This window comes from Cygnus atratus, chromosome Z, assembly GCF_013377495.2.
Source record: "Cygnus atratus isolate AKBS03 ecotype Queensland, Australia chromosome Z, CAtr_DNAZoo_HiC_assembly, whole genome shotgun sequence".
Classification (NCBI taxonomy): Eukaryota; Metazoa; Chordata; class Aves; order Anseriformes; family Anatidae; genus Cygnus; species Cygnus atratus.
The window spans coordinates 43,506,303-43,521,702 of record NC_066396.1 but is presented as its reverse complement, the minus strand read 5'-3'; the positions used below and the strand labels follow the sequence as shown (position 1 = coordinate 43,521,702).

The 15,400-nt window shown below is 40.5% G+C and overlaps 1 protein-coding gene across 4 annotated transcripts in view; it reads right to left on the bottom strand.

Annotated features, from left to right (window-relative positions):
* The window catches only part of NTRK2 (neurotrophic receptor tyrosine kinase 2), a 206,086-nt gene that overhangs the window by 33,489 nt on the left and 157,197 nt on the right, over nucleotides 1-15,400 (bottom strand). For all 4 annotated transcript variants that reach the window (XM_035565266.1, XM_035565267.2, XM_050716441.1 and 1 more), the window contains 2 exons: nucleotides 10,203-10,375; nucleotides 6,851-7,085 (listed from right to left, as the gene is read on the bottom strand). In XM_035565266.1, coding sequence (XP_035421159.1) covers nucleotides 6,851-7,085; nucleotides 10,203-10,375 — 408 coding nt within the window. The remainder of the gene's footprint in view (nucleotides 1-6,850; nucleotides 7,086-10,202; nucleotides 10,376-15,400) is intronic.

The following is a 15,400-nucleotide window of genomic DNA, read 5'->3' as shown; positions in this document are numbered from 1 at the left end:
ATTTCCCGTATTGTTTCCAGTTGCATGAAATCATCTGTGCATGTCCTCCAGGGCTGCTGGAACCCTCTGTCCTCCCCAGCACTACACATGATGCAATGAGCCTCTGACGGAGGAGGAGAGCTGAAAAGTCCATGTAGGGAAGCAGATAATTTCCTTTTGAGCAATGAATGCAAAAATAGCAGCTAATAAAAAGCCTTCAAACTGTGCCTTCAAACTGTGACAATTCAATACACACACCTACGAGGATGCCTTGACAAGCTGGTTGACTTCTCAGTAACTCTTTCTTGTTTTCTTTAGTGCAGCCTCCTCCAAACACCCCCACACAGGTATCCAGCTTTGTAGTGATAGCTGAAACCTGCAGGTGTTTGCTGCTACTGCCCTTTTGGAACAGACACTTGTTCTTCACTGTAAACATTTGCATGGTGGTGCTTACCTGGCTAGTTATAGCCCAAATAATGATGAACTAGCCTTTTCTTTTTTTAGTCCCTTGCTGTCATGCATTAATTCTCTTTGCAAATAGGCATTTGGTACTGGAAATAGCTTAAGTGATATCATTCTCTGATGGTTATTTTACTAGCATTATCTTTTAGCAAATGTTTCATATAAAGAGTCACCAGAAAGCTGTATTATGCAGTTGCCAGAAATACAGCACTCTACAATATTAAGTATTAGGCTTACATGTGAAGGAAGGACTGTGCCTAGCAGCCGAGCCACTCTTTGCCATTTCACTACTCTAATACCAATGTTGTTTCACTGTCTTCAAAACCAATATTCTGGTTTTGCTGAGTGACGGGGGAGATCAGAATCAGGCTTACTTGCCAAGGGCTGTAATACTCCCAGAGTCAAAATGGTTTCTCAAATGGGTTTTTGACCTTTTTATGTAGAAAGAAGGTCTGGAAGCTGGGTATTTTTAAAGTTGGCGTAGAATATCAAATTGTGTAATTCTTAGTTTCTCTGGAAGTCTTCCTTGGAGTCTAAGAAGCATAACAACTTCTCACATCTTAAATGAAAGTTGCATGGGAACACTATGTTTCAAGAAGATATCCTTTTCCAGAATACTTATTTAACATTAACATTAACTAGAATTGATCAAGAAATAAAACACTAAGAAACAAAGACACAAAAATCTAGGAAACTTTCAAATCTTTCTCACTCCCTCAGCAGTTTACTTTTTGGTTCCACGATTCTGTTTCATTAGTTCTTTACTCACCATCAACTTAGACAAGACCTGAATTTTAATAAAAAAATAAAAAAATAAAAAGCAGCCCCCAAAGAAGCTAAAAAAAATGAAGAATGACGGTCTTTCTCAACCACCAGAGGTACAAGATGTGCCAGTCACCCACTTAGGGACTGAAACCAAAAACTTTAGAAAAGAGGATGTTCTTCATTTGGAAGCCACAGAATATGAGAGTGGCCCAGGGCACTGTTTGACAATACAGTGACTGCATGCCAATATCACACAGGCTATGTGAGTCTAGGATGTATTGTGCAGCACATTTTCATTAGAGGCAGGGAAGTATCTCTGGTCCAAGAAAAAGCAAAAACCTTATTTGGAAAATACTGCTCACAGCTCTAGTGATGTCTGAACCAGAAAGAGACACTTAAACTGTTGTTTCACAGACTGAAAGATGTAAGAGAAGGCTACTAGAAGAAAAAAGAACCTTTTCTCCTGATAGTTTGCCTTGTTTAACCATCCAAAACAGCCCAGGAGGGGCGAGCATTACTTTTTCTAAATACATTTGACATGTTAAAGCTAGGAAGGGAGAATAATGCTCTCTGTTGGAGAATAATGTGATCAAGTGGGTGTACTCTGGTCGTGAGTTAATTTCGGCTACTGATTAAGAAGAAGATTTGCAACCGTGACGAGGGTGAGGTTCTGGAGCAGCCTTCCAAGGAAGGCCCCATCAGCAGGATCCTACTTATTTTCAATGTCCACCTTGGAAAATTAATGGGAGGGGCTGTGTAACAAAGCATTGGAATTGGACATTCAAACTTCAGAGACAGAGGATTGCTGCTGTCCAATCTTGTGCTCTACCTGAGAGAGAGATCTGAAAACAAGCTTGTCAGCATTATGCAGGCTGCACCATATTTATGTATTTGACTAAAGTATTTCTTCAGGACTTGCACTGGTCTCCTGCATTTTTGTTTTACCTCTTGTTGAATGGTGTTGCTCTGTGTCAAGCTCTGTTCCCACACTTCTCTGAGACACTGAGGACAGATGACATTCATAAGCGGGACATTGGGCCAGATGTACTCCAAGGGATGTTACTAAACCCCTGAAATGCCTGGCTGGTGCAGCTGGCTTGAGCACTCATACCATTATGCAGCTAACTTGCCAAAAGTTAATTCTGACTGAGACAGACTTACAGGAATTGTTGTCACCATCTGTTGTATGTCGGGGTAACTGACTTTGTAAAACACCTCAGAAATTTTTGTCAAAAGATTTCTCTTTAGGGACCTAGGACAGCATTGATACCCTTGACATCTCTTCCTCTTGTCCCTTGGCAGATTGGAATTTTCATAGGATTTGGTGCTAAGGGCATTAATGAGTGTTGAGGTTTTCCATGTGGCTTGAGGAGGTCGCAGGTTCTTGTCACTCCTCTTGCCCTTAACACCTAATGCATAGCTTTCTGCAACAGAGAAAGGCTTAGGCTAATTTGACTTCTAAACCTCTCTGTAGCTTTTGGACAAGTTGGGCCTAAAGAAGATGAAAACTTTGCTAATAGTTCCAGGTTTCTGATAGCTCCTTCTGTGGTTTGTACAAGCGGAGGCATGAAGTCCTTATTTTCTCTACTGCTCCTTGCACTGTTGCATAAAGGCAAGTTAGTTATACAATAGCTAAATAGGGATTACACAACTTAGCTCCATAAATCTAAATCAGAAACAGAGTTTCTGTTCTGCACTGGACAGACATAAAAACATGGAAGGGTGAAGTTCTGGTCCTAATGAAGTAAATGGCAAAGCTCTTGCTTACTTCAGTGAGATCACAGTTTCATGCAAAATCTTGGCTTGAGCTTGCAGCTGGCTGACCAGGCTGGATATTTAAAGCATATCCCTGTTAAGTTTTTCCAAGTCCTGAGGTGAGATGACCTTCTTTTTTGTGTTTGTGTGTATGTGATAAGAAAATGTAGAAAAGTATTTTAAGACCAAGTACTGAGCAGCAGCTGCAAACTTCAACTGTGAGCCTAAAAAGGTCCTGAAGTATTCTCTGAGCGCAAGGAAGTATACTAGCAATCTGGTCATTCCCATGCTTCAGTGTCAGTACTTTAAGCCACTGAAGGCAGCTGATGAGTCACATTATCTGAGTATCAGATAGAAAGAAGGGAAACTCTGACTTGTGAGTGTTGGGAGTCCAAGCAACAAAAAGCAGACATCAACAAAACAAGTCCCTAATGAACCTGAGACCTAAGCTCTGCAAATAAATAACGTCATGAAGTGATGCACTGTGCTACAAGGCCTGCAGTGCAGCAGGGTGTCACTGGAGCTGTTTGGCACATGGATGAAAATAATTATTTGACAGTTGCTTTAGTTTGACCCGAGGTGGATGGCAGTGCGGGGAAGGAAAAGGCACTGCAAATTCTTCGTGACCTCATGATCATCTGGGGTGACTTTTGAAAACTGTTGCTGTTTCACTGAACGTTAGCATGTATATCAGGGCTCTCTCCACCCCCAAGATTCCTGTCTGATGAAAAAGAAAGGAAAAAAGAAGGGAGGAGGAAAAGAAAACCTGGTGTAACCAGGGCCACACATAACATGCATTCCCAACCCAAGGGTTATTTCTCTCCCTTTCTCTCTCAAATCTCATTTAACTACTGAGCTGCTTCAATACAGAGTGTCATTAACAATCTGACAGCAAACAAGTACTGGTGACCATCCTTATCTTACAAAAACAAATTATGAATAATCATCTTGGGCAAACCTAGCATCCTGACAAGGTGGTAGGATCTCAGTAAACAGATTCCAGTGCCTTAATAAACACAAATACCAAACTATTTCTTGCAGAGCTTTTTGAAGCTGTATAAATCCTTCCAATGAGCATCAGAGAAAGCTGTCAAGGCTAGGGAAGAATTTCTTCTGTGTATACGATTAAGTCTGAACAGTTAAAAGAGACTTACCCTGCTACAAGCAATTAGTTATGGTCGGTCAGTGCCATTCCAGTGTCATCAATGAATTTCATTGCTTAGGCCTGCCATAGACATAATTCTTAAGGCAACACTCTGGAAAGTCATCATAGGCTTGCTTATTTCAGTCAGACTCTGGCTAGCCCATATATGGCCCAAGCTGTGCATTCGAAAACCTCAAAGACTCAGTTGTGGCTTCCAGCTTTTATCAGTGTGAAATACGGTAGCAAGGCAGTCTGTGGCTCTGTCTCTCCTTTGTACCAGCTAAAAGACAGCTGGAATGTGGGGGGTTGGAGAAATGATCCTTCTCGATTTTCTCACTGTGCAAAACAAGTGACTACACAAGTTTAGGTTTCATACATTTCCATCATACTGCAACCTTACTTCATCAATTTGGATGGAACCACAATACTTATATTTTCATTCATCACCTCTGCCATGTGCCTACATCTTTCTCCTTCAGCCACGTTTGTGTCTTTTACTAACACCTCTTTCCACTTTCCTTTTCCTTTTACATTCCTTAATGAATTGACTTATTCATTCCCTCTCTCACACCCATTATTGCATCCTTTTCACACACTGTCCTTTTCTTCCTTTCCTTCTCCCTCTCTCTTCTCATTTCTTTATTTCTTCCTGGACCACACTGATCCTCCCTTGGCCTCAAAAGAGTGATGGGAAGGAGTGAAGGGGGGACGGGAAGAAGAAGAAGGAGGAGGAAGCAGAAGAGGAAAGGAGAGAATCACTCTGGAGAAGAGGCAATGAGAAATGCAATGAATCACTTGAACAAGGTACTTTGAAAAGCACCCCATGACTATCCAGGCTACCAGAACCTCACGTTTCAGGCAGGACAAAATCCTAATCTTGTTCTAAACTCCTCCTTCATTGGGTAAAAGCTTTGCTTGAGTGCTGATGCATAAGACTCAAGGATTAAAACCAGAAGTACATGAGCAGGTAAGATGACACTAAATTCATTACACCAATGCTTGCACCAAACCTACAGCTTAGGAAGCCTGTATGATTACCTAGCTTCTACCTGCTTTTGCCTGCAGTTTTTCTGCAGCAAGAAGTCTTTTTCTTTTTTCTTTTTTTTTTTTTTTCAAAAATTAGAACAAAACAAAGCATTTATTGTTCAAAAATGCTGTCTTTGTCAAGGCTTTTGCAAACACTTACTATTAAGCATGAACATTCATTCTTAATTGTAATGATGAACTGGTAAATGAATTCAGTCTCACTAAAATACGGAACAGAGATATGTCTCCAGTCCCAGCAAGTACTGTTCATTCATCAGATGCAAAATCAAGAAAGCCTGGCCTTTGGTGCTTACTTGTGTCTTTGCAAACAGAGTCAGTGATTACTATCCCATGTATTTTTCCAAGTTCTGAAATGAAGTCATGCTTATTTTACATTGACAAAATAGCATGAAGTGCCAAGTCTCCAAAATAAAAAAATATAAGAGGAGTCTGTTTCATATGTTTACTAATTACTAGGTTTGCCTTGTAAAAGAAGATACAAAGAACAGAGGAAACGTATTTCTCAGCTGTTAAGAAAAACAACACTTAACAAAAAATTTTTGTGTGCACCTTCCTCTGCCCTGTCAGGCATCAGCTGGATGTAAAGTCAATCCCTTTTCAGGCATCCCACAAACACCGGCACAGACATGACACTGTCATTTTATGGACACTGCAACCCAGTTAGGACGGATAAGGAAGAGTCCTTCATTTTACCTAAAAAGAAGTCACTGATAACAGGTGATGTGAGAGGCACATACAGAGAATGCGCTTTAAAGAGACCAAGTAGCTTATCTTACAAGATACAATTCCAGCATCCACAAACTAACAGCTTGCCCATGGATTGCCTTCGCAAGCCATAAAAACCTGATAGCCGCAGTTCCACTCATGAAGTTACACATGTGGTAACAAACAGCAAATGCTGTCAACTACCTGATCTGTCACAGAGTACAAAGACACCATCAATGACAATGATTAATGTACAAGGTCCTGTTAATCCTAGCAACTATAGGAGCCCTTTGCAAACTTCACACATCATTATACCACAACTGAGCCTAGGGAAAACAACCTGGGCCAGAATCTGAACATGCACCAAGGGCTACTCTTACCCACTACTGAGTTATCGCCCTCACCAGAGTGATGCAAAACAGCTCTTCAACAATAAGCAGTAGAATTAAAGAATAGGCTTAAAGCAGGAGAAGCCTGCAGATAGCTTTTAATGCACTGAGAAGTTAATAATTTCTGACCTAGTCTTTCCCTGAGATAAATACCTCACTCAGCACTGCTGTCCGCTACTTACAGATACTCAAATAAACATTATAATGAAACATTATAAAATACCTAAAAGTAACAATTTCCACTTGTCTGAGAAACATATGACAACATATTTTAATAACTCCGAAGTATTGGGCCAAATCTGATTACCCACTCTTCCTTTCCATCTGCTTCTTTTTCTTCTTCACTATAGCCAAGCAACCATGTAAAATTTCTGCCCAGAAAGACCTTCCTATCTTTTAGTATTAGAATTTAAAGTCATCATACATAAACAGGACATGCCAATCTTATTCTGATTAATTTGCTCCAAATTTACTGAAATGTTGTAACCCAAAACCAGGATCTCCATATGCCAGCCTCTAAATTACCTGATAGTGTAAAACCAAAATCAGTCATATCAGTACTGAACCAGACCTCAGTTGTTAGCACTTACAGCAGTTCACTTACCCTATAGTAGTCCGTGCTGTACACATCTCTAGACATCCCAAAATCCCCAATCTTCACCAGTAGGTTCTCACCAACCAAACAATTCCGGGTAGCAAGATCCCGATGCACAAAGTGCTGTGATGCCAGGTAAACCATACCAGCTGCAATTTGCTGGGCGATATGAAGCATCTGGGACTGTGTCAGCTCAGCTGGACGGTTGCCTTCTGCCATCAGTACTGCATCTGGACCATGTGCCCTGCATCAAAATATAAGCTGATAAAGTGACAGGCCACTTGTAAGCTACAGAGGTGAAAGGTATTAGTGAGCCTAAAACCACACAAGTGACTTACTCATATATAAAAACAAAAGGGCTATCGATTCATTGGTGAAATAGCAACAATTTGTCCCTTGGCTTTTTTCACTTACTGTTTTACTTCACTGAGTGAAAGACAGGTGGTTTGAAGAGCATTATACAACAGGTATATATACTGCTCACAAGAATAAGGCAGCTGGGTTCATAATAATACCCCCCTATCCTAAAGCACCACTCTTCTCCTGTTGAATCCTATTAACTCAAAGATATTGATATCAGCATTCCTATGTTTTTATGATTTTATGATAAGCATTTATGATAAGCATTACTAGCCAATCCTTAGCCAACTAATAAGGTCAGCTAACAATCATTCTTCATTCCTCATTCATACACCTTATAATATTTTGAAAAAGGACTTTCCATCCATTCTACTCTTCTAGGTTTTCAGAAGCCTTTTTATTTTATTCCTGCAAAGTATTTTTCCAAAGAGACTATCTCTGCTCTTCCCTTCTCAACTATTTTTGAAAAATACTCTACAACCAATTTTTGTTTTCTCTCAGAAGTCCTTCCTTCCTCCAAAGTAGAGTTTCAGAGAATCACCTTTCTAATCAATGAAGGCGAGGCCTTAATTCATCCCTAAGGGAAGGGCACAGGAGTTTGGAAAAGAGTTGTAAATTAATCAAAATCTGTGAGATCAAATCTGACATTACTTATTAGAAATATGATATTAAAATTGCCCCAAGGGAAGAACTTCATGAGCAAAGTGACAGATGTGAGAAAGAAATGAAAGAAGGTATGTAGCATTGCTGGGATTGCAGCTGGTACCAAGTAAAGAAGTTAACTGCACTTTCTCTGCTACAGGGTACAGCCAAACATTCAACTGGTCTGGGTGAAGCGGGATATACAGGAGGATATGAAACCTCCAACCAAGACTCAGAGGAAAATTCCTGTTGAAAAGCACTGTGCCTTTTCGTTGCACTGATTTATTTTTATTTTTATTTTTATTTTTATTTTTATTTTTATTTTTATTTTTATTTTTATTTTTGGCTGCTCTCAGATATGAAGCTCCAAATCACTAAATTAGAGAATTCTTCTTTCACTGGTTTCCTTGAGGAGATGATTTGTATATAATGAAACTTTTGGATTATTTTTAACACTCCACCCATCTTCCACTTGTGGTGCTGTCTGTAAAAGAGGTGCTCCTCAGTGTCTGCAACAGTCAGTAACATTGACGGAGATTTCCTTGGGTTCAAATTAGCCTCCACTGTCCAGAGCAAGCACAGGGCAGGCATGGCTTTGAGGCTGTGGTCCTAGATCTGAAACAGCCTTTGGCTACACACAGACAGCAAGACTCATTTGGGTTAAATTTCGGATTCATTTTTCCCGTCAGCCTTTGGTGGCGCTGCAGGGTAAGAAATTCAGGCTTTTACAGCCCACTTACAGCTAACCTCTGATCTGCAGCACAAGCTGCGGCAAATGTGAGAGGAATGACAAATCGGAGCTTAGGTTAAACAGCTTGTCCCAGCATAATCATTTTATGTTCTAAAGACCAGGGCTGATTAATAATTAAAAAAAAAAAAAGAGAGAGAGAGAGAGAAGAGAGAGAGAAAGAGAACACCTAATGGAGGAAATATACTGTCTGCTAAACTACCTTTCTGTACAACAATTCAAAGTCAGAGTTAGGAGGTAAGAAAAGGCCAAACAAAAATAATCAAAGAGTAAGTATTTCTTATCGTGACAGTGAATCAGCTGCAAATCTGGCCTGTTCTAATGGAAATTCAGTGCTCTCAAAAAGTACTGGGACAGTGTCTTTGGAAACCACAGTTTTCTCCTGGTCCATGGCAGAGGTCCAAGCAGGCAAATGTAAATGCCCCAACACTGCCCCGACAATACACTTAAATCCTTTGCCAAAGAGACAGTCAGTCTGGGAAAAGTAGTGTTTGCTCTGCATCCCCAGTTCAAGAGCTAGTCTCTCTGCCAGACCTGGCAGCCCTGCCAAAAAGGGAGGATGCTAGTTGATGTCATTTGCTTTTATGTGGTGGCTATTTGTTCACTAGAGATTAGAAGGACAGCAAACTCATTTCACAAAGGCAATAAAAATGCGTAAATGGTGACACTAGCAGTCACTAGCAATTTCAGGCAGATAGAAAATCTAAACCCATTTAAAGGGACATTAGTTTGATTATTTTACAGCTTTGTCAGTAGCATGCATTACACAGATATCTGTCCAGTATGGTGATGCCCCCACTTATTTTTCAGCAGAAGAGATCTCGGTACATTGAAATGTTTTTTGTGATACCTTTTGATGGAAGTGACATAGAAGATGTTGAAAGAGCAGTCCTTTATGCAAATGTTTTTATGTAGGAGCAAAAGCTGTCTCTTAACTGCTTATTTTTATGTCAATGAATGTCCACTCGTGGAAATGGCACATAGATAAGGCCACTGTTCAAATCTTGCTGATTCATGAGTTATCTATTACTCTAAACCTTGAGTATCATCTATTTATTTATGACTACTTTACTGCCAAATTTCAATTTATAATGCACATTCATGAACAGCTTTATGAAATAGACCCCAAAATGTAGTGTTTTCCACCACACCAAAGTTTCCATAATTCACAGTTCTCTTGCCACAGATTAATGGCTCTCTTTCCAAAACAATCAGAGGAGGGAAGAGAAAAGGGGTTAGATTTCAGAAGCTTTTAGATGCCTACAGATAGCAATAGGTATTGAGTGGGATCTTCCAAAATGCTACCAGAAAGCCTTCAAGAAGACAGTTCTTACTGTAAACTTTATAACATTTCAGAATACCCTGAAATATACTAAAAAGTATATTTCTTCAGTTTCCATTCCTTCTGAGGTTTAACTTAATGGTATTTCCAAATACACAAATAAAATGAGTTCCACATCATAGCACACAAAATGAATGTTGCACAGATTTGCACTTTCGGGTGTCTGCATTTTTAAGGGATAGGAGTTAATTTGGCATTAAGTACCAATAGCTGCCTACCTTCATTGCCCACTTCTAGCTCTCCAGCACAATACATGTTGGTGGGTTTACCTGAGGAACTTGTTAAGATCTCCATGCTTCATGTACTCAAAGACCATGATGAGCGGATCGCCCTCAACGCAGACGCCATAGAACTTGACAATGTGCTCGTGTTGCAGGTTAGTCAGCAGCTCTGCCTCACGGTGGAAGTCCTTGCGGGCATTGTCACTGGCATCCTTCAGTGTCTGGCAGAGGAAAGGAGAATGTGAGGAAGAAGAGATGTTCACAGAAGGTAGCGAACATGTGGGAAGACATTGTAAGGGTAAGACAAGGACATTATACTGCATAAAGGATGGAAGTACATTTTTAGTAACTCTTTTAGAAATGCAGATGTGATGTTTAAGTGCAATTTAGTAAAGGCAGTAGAATTGTTATTCCCCTGCCCCATGTCACAGTATAATCCCCACCAAAAATTTTTTGTTATAAGAGGATGTAGGAATACTCATGATCTTGCTGTTTCAAGTGTTTTCCAAAACACAGAACAAACAATCTGATCTTATCCAAAAAACATACTAGTACACGGCTGGTTTGTATCCTTTAGCTTGTAACTCAGGCAAACCCCTAGTATCCTGTTGGTATTTACCTGTGCTCTTAAGTTCCTTAAAATAAAGCTTTGCTTGCTTAAAATACTTAGTGGAACATAGATGCATTTCTTATGTATTGCTGATGTAATTACTGCTGAAGTTGGTCCCTGTGGTGCACTATACATTCAGTAGATTTGTAGAAGGGCAGATCCTTGGACCAGACCTTACAACCTGCGACTTCAGTCAGAAACTCTTTTGAAATAAAGTAAATTTACTTACATGACTAAGATTAAGAAATGTGTAAGTAACTGAAGTATCAATCCCAAATTGATAGACAGAGTGTAAGTAGATGCAGGTCAGAATCTTGGGGAGGCAGTTTTTATTTTTCCCCCTTTTATTTATATAGATCTAAAATCCTGCTCATTTTCATTTTGTAGGAAATATATCAATGTTGGATCAAACAGGAGGCTTGAACTTTGTATAATGAAATAGAACTAATTTACCTGCCACTCATAAGCAGTTTCAGATCTCTTCTTAACTACATTTCATGAGCAAGGAAACACTTTCATGCATGAAACCAAAAGCAAATTCTGACACCAATTAAGTGAGGAATAATCATAATTGACAATAAACCACTACTGTGCTCTACCTTCAGAAGGTACAAGGGTGGTACTGTATTAATTGAAAAAACATTTTTAAAACAGTAAGAGAATGATAGCAGGTTAACAATGTTCACAAGTTATTAATCACAGAAACTTACAGCTGGGCTTTGTACCTCCGTATTTTAACTACCCCTAGACTTAAAACAAAAGACAATAAGACCCAAAACTAATAACATTGCTTTAACTTAGGATGTTTTTTTCCTGGCTATCTATTTTCTACTCTGAATTCATATAGACAGCATGGGACCAACCACGCTCATCAGAGCAGACACAGAACAAGTTGATACAGTGCAATCATTCTGCCAACAAACCCAGTTTCTAGCTGTAATAGTCATGGTTTGTTCAGGGTTTTTCTTAAACAGAGAGAATTCAGCCCACTTTACTAGTATGATACCTATGCTTGTATGAATGGGGGACTAGGGACTAAAAGATGACTGTCAGAGAAAATGCTTTCTTCACTTATGAAACGGCAGACATAGACCTTAAAAATGAACAGCTGGGGTGAAAAGAAGCAGGGCTGAGTGAATAGCCATTTATCAGACTACAGGGGCTTTTCTCTGTAGATTTCAGGCTCTGTGGATACCAGAGGCAATAGAAACTTGTCGTGCCACAACGACACTTCCCTGAAGAACCCCTTTATGAATCTCATGTGTCTTCAGACACAGAACCCTTCTTTCTCAAGTTTTACCAATAATGATGCAACAAGGATCTTACAAGCCTTCATAAGCTGTGACATATTAGTACACATAGTCATATCATCTAAGGTGGATATCAAATCAGCTCCCCATCTATGGTCCCCAGCAAAGCACATCTGAACCAAGCAAGGACTGAAACTGAAATATCTTCCAATGCATCCAGGCTCTGCGATGATGCCTTAACATGATGCAGGCACCAACTCACAGTCCAATCTATGCTATATAAAGAAAGCACCCGGAACAATTCTGTTGTCAATTGAGTCTCCTCTGTTGGTTTCATGTATAAAGCAATTGGACTGTAATTCTCCTCAGCAAGAGAATTAGAAAACAATTCATATAAAAATAAAAAAACATTTTTATATAATAGCAACCCGGGAAAAAAATGATAGACAGAAGCACGGGCTCATACTCTTTCCAACATACTCTTTCCCTGGAAAGACAGTAAAAACGCTGACAGCTCTGCCCTGTGATGATGGCTTATTGTATATTTCAGGAGAAGTTTTTTATCTCACAGAAACAGCAAAATTATCATATGACAGAGCAGTTGCCATGGCAATTACACATTTTTCTGTCAAACAGCAAAATGCAAAAAGGTCTAAAACCCTGGCAAAACTCAGAAAGGGTTTCTATTACCAAGGGCAACCTTAAGTTCTGTAACCCACCATTGTTGCAGCCCCCACTCCTCTAATTTTCATTATTTCATGCAGCACACAGCATAGACACAATGCATGAGAGACAGCCGACATAGGCAAGGAGGAGATTGGAAAGTGAAAAAATTAATAAGCACATAACATTTACATAGAAATGACAGGGAGTAATGCATTTAACTTGTTTTCAGTGTAAGGAGAAAAAAATAAAAACAAAATAAAACCATAAGAGCACAAGACGGAGAAAAGAACATATTCATTATTTTTATCAATACTGACAGCAAGCTCTGCATGCAAAGCACTCTCACCAATCAATGAGAGGTTTTCCCAAGCAAGAACTGGTACACAACCACAAGTACTTTCCGACCAGTAGGCTGCTTGGCCAGCAGCTAAGGAGGAGGGGACATATTCTGTTGGGCAACAGAAGCATTCCCTGGCTGGTAGAGGAGCTCCTCATCTGCTGAGTTCAGCCCTGTGACAGGTGGACCACCACCCCTTGTTTAATCTCCTTCATCAAGACCTTGCCCAGGTATCCATATAGAATCTGGACCCTGCAAACTTGCACTGCACAGCACTTGCTGTGCACAGCAAGTGCAAGTCACCAGCTTTTTAATCCACCCTGACACCACGGAGCTGTAACCCCAACAGCAGGGGGATCTGGCTCTCACCAGTATGACGTGGTAATGAAACTCTCCTGACAGCCTTTCTTTACACTCTTTCAGCTTACTGCTCCCCAGCACCACAGAACATCTGAGAGTTGGAGAAGAGTTGGAAAGCTTTGGTTCTCCTCTGCAGTGCCATGGAAACATTCGTCACCTAGTACATGCATCAGTTTGCTAGACAAGCACAACCCTGGAGCAAGCAGCACAGGGTGAATCCTGCCTTTCCCACTCCCAGGTCAGCAAAAGGCAGCTGCTAACTTCTGTCCTGCAGGTCATCCTCACCTCGAGCTCCCAGCTACAGACAGTTTAAACAAGGGCAAAATTCTGACTAGGAAACCAGCCCTATGAGTAGACAGTACAGTAGTACTGGCCCTGAATCCAGGCCTGAACAACCACTGTGGCACAGCAAAAACAGCCAACAGGGAAATGAGAACCTTTCCTTCTCCCACCCTCTGTTCTCTACAAGTGTCTGCAGCACATTGCGTACTGATCTGATTTGAAAACTCACCTGGGGTGGGGGGAATCCCATGCCCAGACTGTCCTGTGGTTAAACTCCGTGCTCGCAGGTTTTGATCCACAGTAAGCATTTCTGAACACTCAGTATTCCCCCCAAAAGTCCCAATGGTCAAAACAAATTTAACAGACTATCCTACTCCTCTTCCAATGAGGAAAAGCACAAGCATTTGGGGTTGTTTATGCTAAGCCTGCTTTTGTATCTTCCCGGATTTCTCTGGAACTCTTATCTCCCACACAATTTGCTGCAGCATCAAGGTCTCAGATATCAGCCTGCTAGTGAGGAAAAGGATGAACGTTGAATCAGACATGGAGATGTTTAGGCCAAAGTTTTAGCACACTTGCACAAGGCCATACAGTTGCATAGCAGTCGGCAAGCAAGGAGACCAGCCACTGTCCTGAGGGCTGCAGGTAGATGAGGTCATGCTTCCTTGTTGCCCCAGTACCCCTGGCACTTCCTTACTTCATACCAAACAGATGCTCCCACTGGGCTCACTGGATCTATTTCACAGGGACAATTTTGCTGTGGCTTTGCTGAGGGGGGTGGAGGTGGTGGTGGTGAAGCACTGTAAAACCTTTGCTGTTAGCCAGGAAAAGCAAACCTTGGCTGCTGGCATCCAGGTCTGCTCCTCGAAGAACAAAAATCAAACACTTTCAATGCCAAACCCTGTGGCAAATGTTGAGGCCTGGACACAGTCCAGTTCACCAAAATATTTCTCTTAAAGATGTGACTTTGACCACTATCTAAGAACCAATATGAGAAACCTAAAATGGGCATAACCTGTCCACAGAGGTTATTCTTGTCATGGCTATCTGTGCAATAGCTTTTGATGCTAGGAATAATTGATTTGGTAAAAAAAAAAATTTAAAAAAATAATAATGCCAATCCAGAAAACTGACAGATTTATCACCTAAACCCATGGAGACACCTCTCCCTTTGAAGGCTGAATACCCTTGTGAATTACACTGAGAAAGTGCAGCAGAGAGAGAGTGCAGTACAGCATTTAACAGCAGAAGTGCTAGGCTCAATTTGGTCAGGACTTTCAAAGGCAGTGAGTGAATGGAGAGACTTTTATTTTGCTATCCAGCACTTCTCTGAAGTGATAGAGAAATGGAAGTTTCCACTCTAGTTTCACCAAAATACAATAGAAAATTTATTCAGTTCTAGTTTTGTCATCTCTTGTCTCATGCTTTCTCCCATCTATGATATGTCCCTTCCAGGCTTCATTTCTCCTTACCAGTCAACATGACGGAACAACTCCAAAAGCTTGTAACTCTGACAAACACACACACAAAAATGTTATTTTTGATGGAGCAAGACAGCACTCTACAAATCCATCCTCCTTCTTATGTTCTTACTACCAGATTCAAAACTCTGTGCCTTGTTTCCATTTTCAAAAAGATGATCTACGTGGTTTCTTTTACTGTACAGCTTGATCCAGAACATACACATGGTTGACTAATTGTGGCTGGTCAGACAAGATTATTTTCTGATCCCTAAACACAG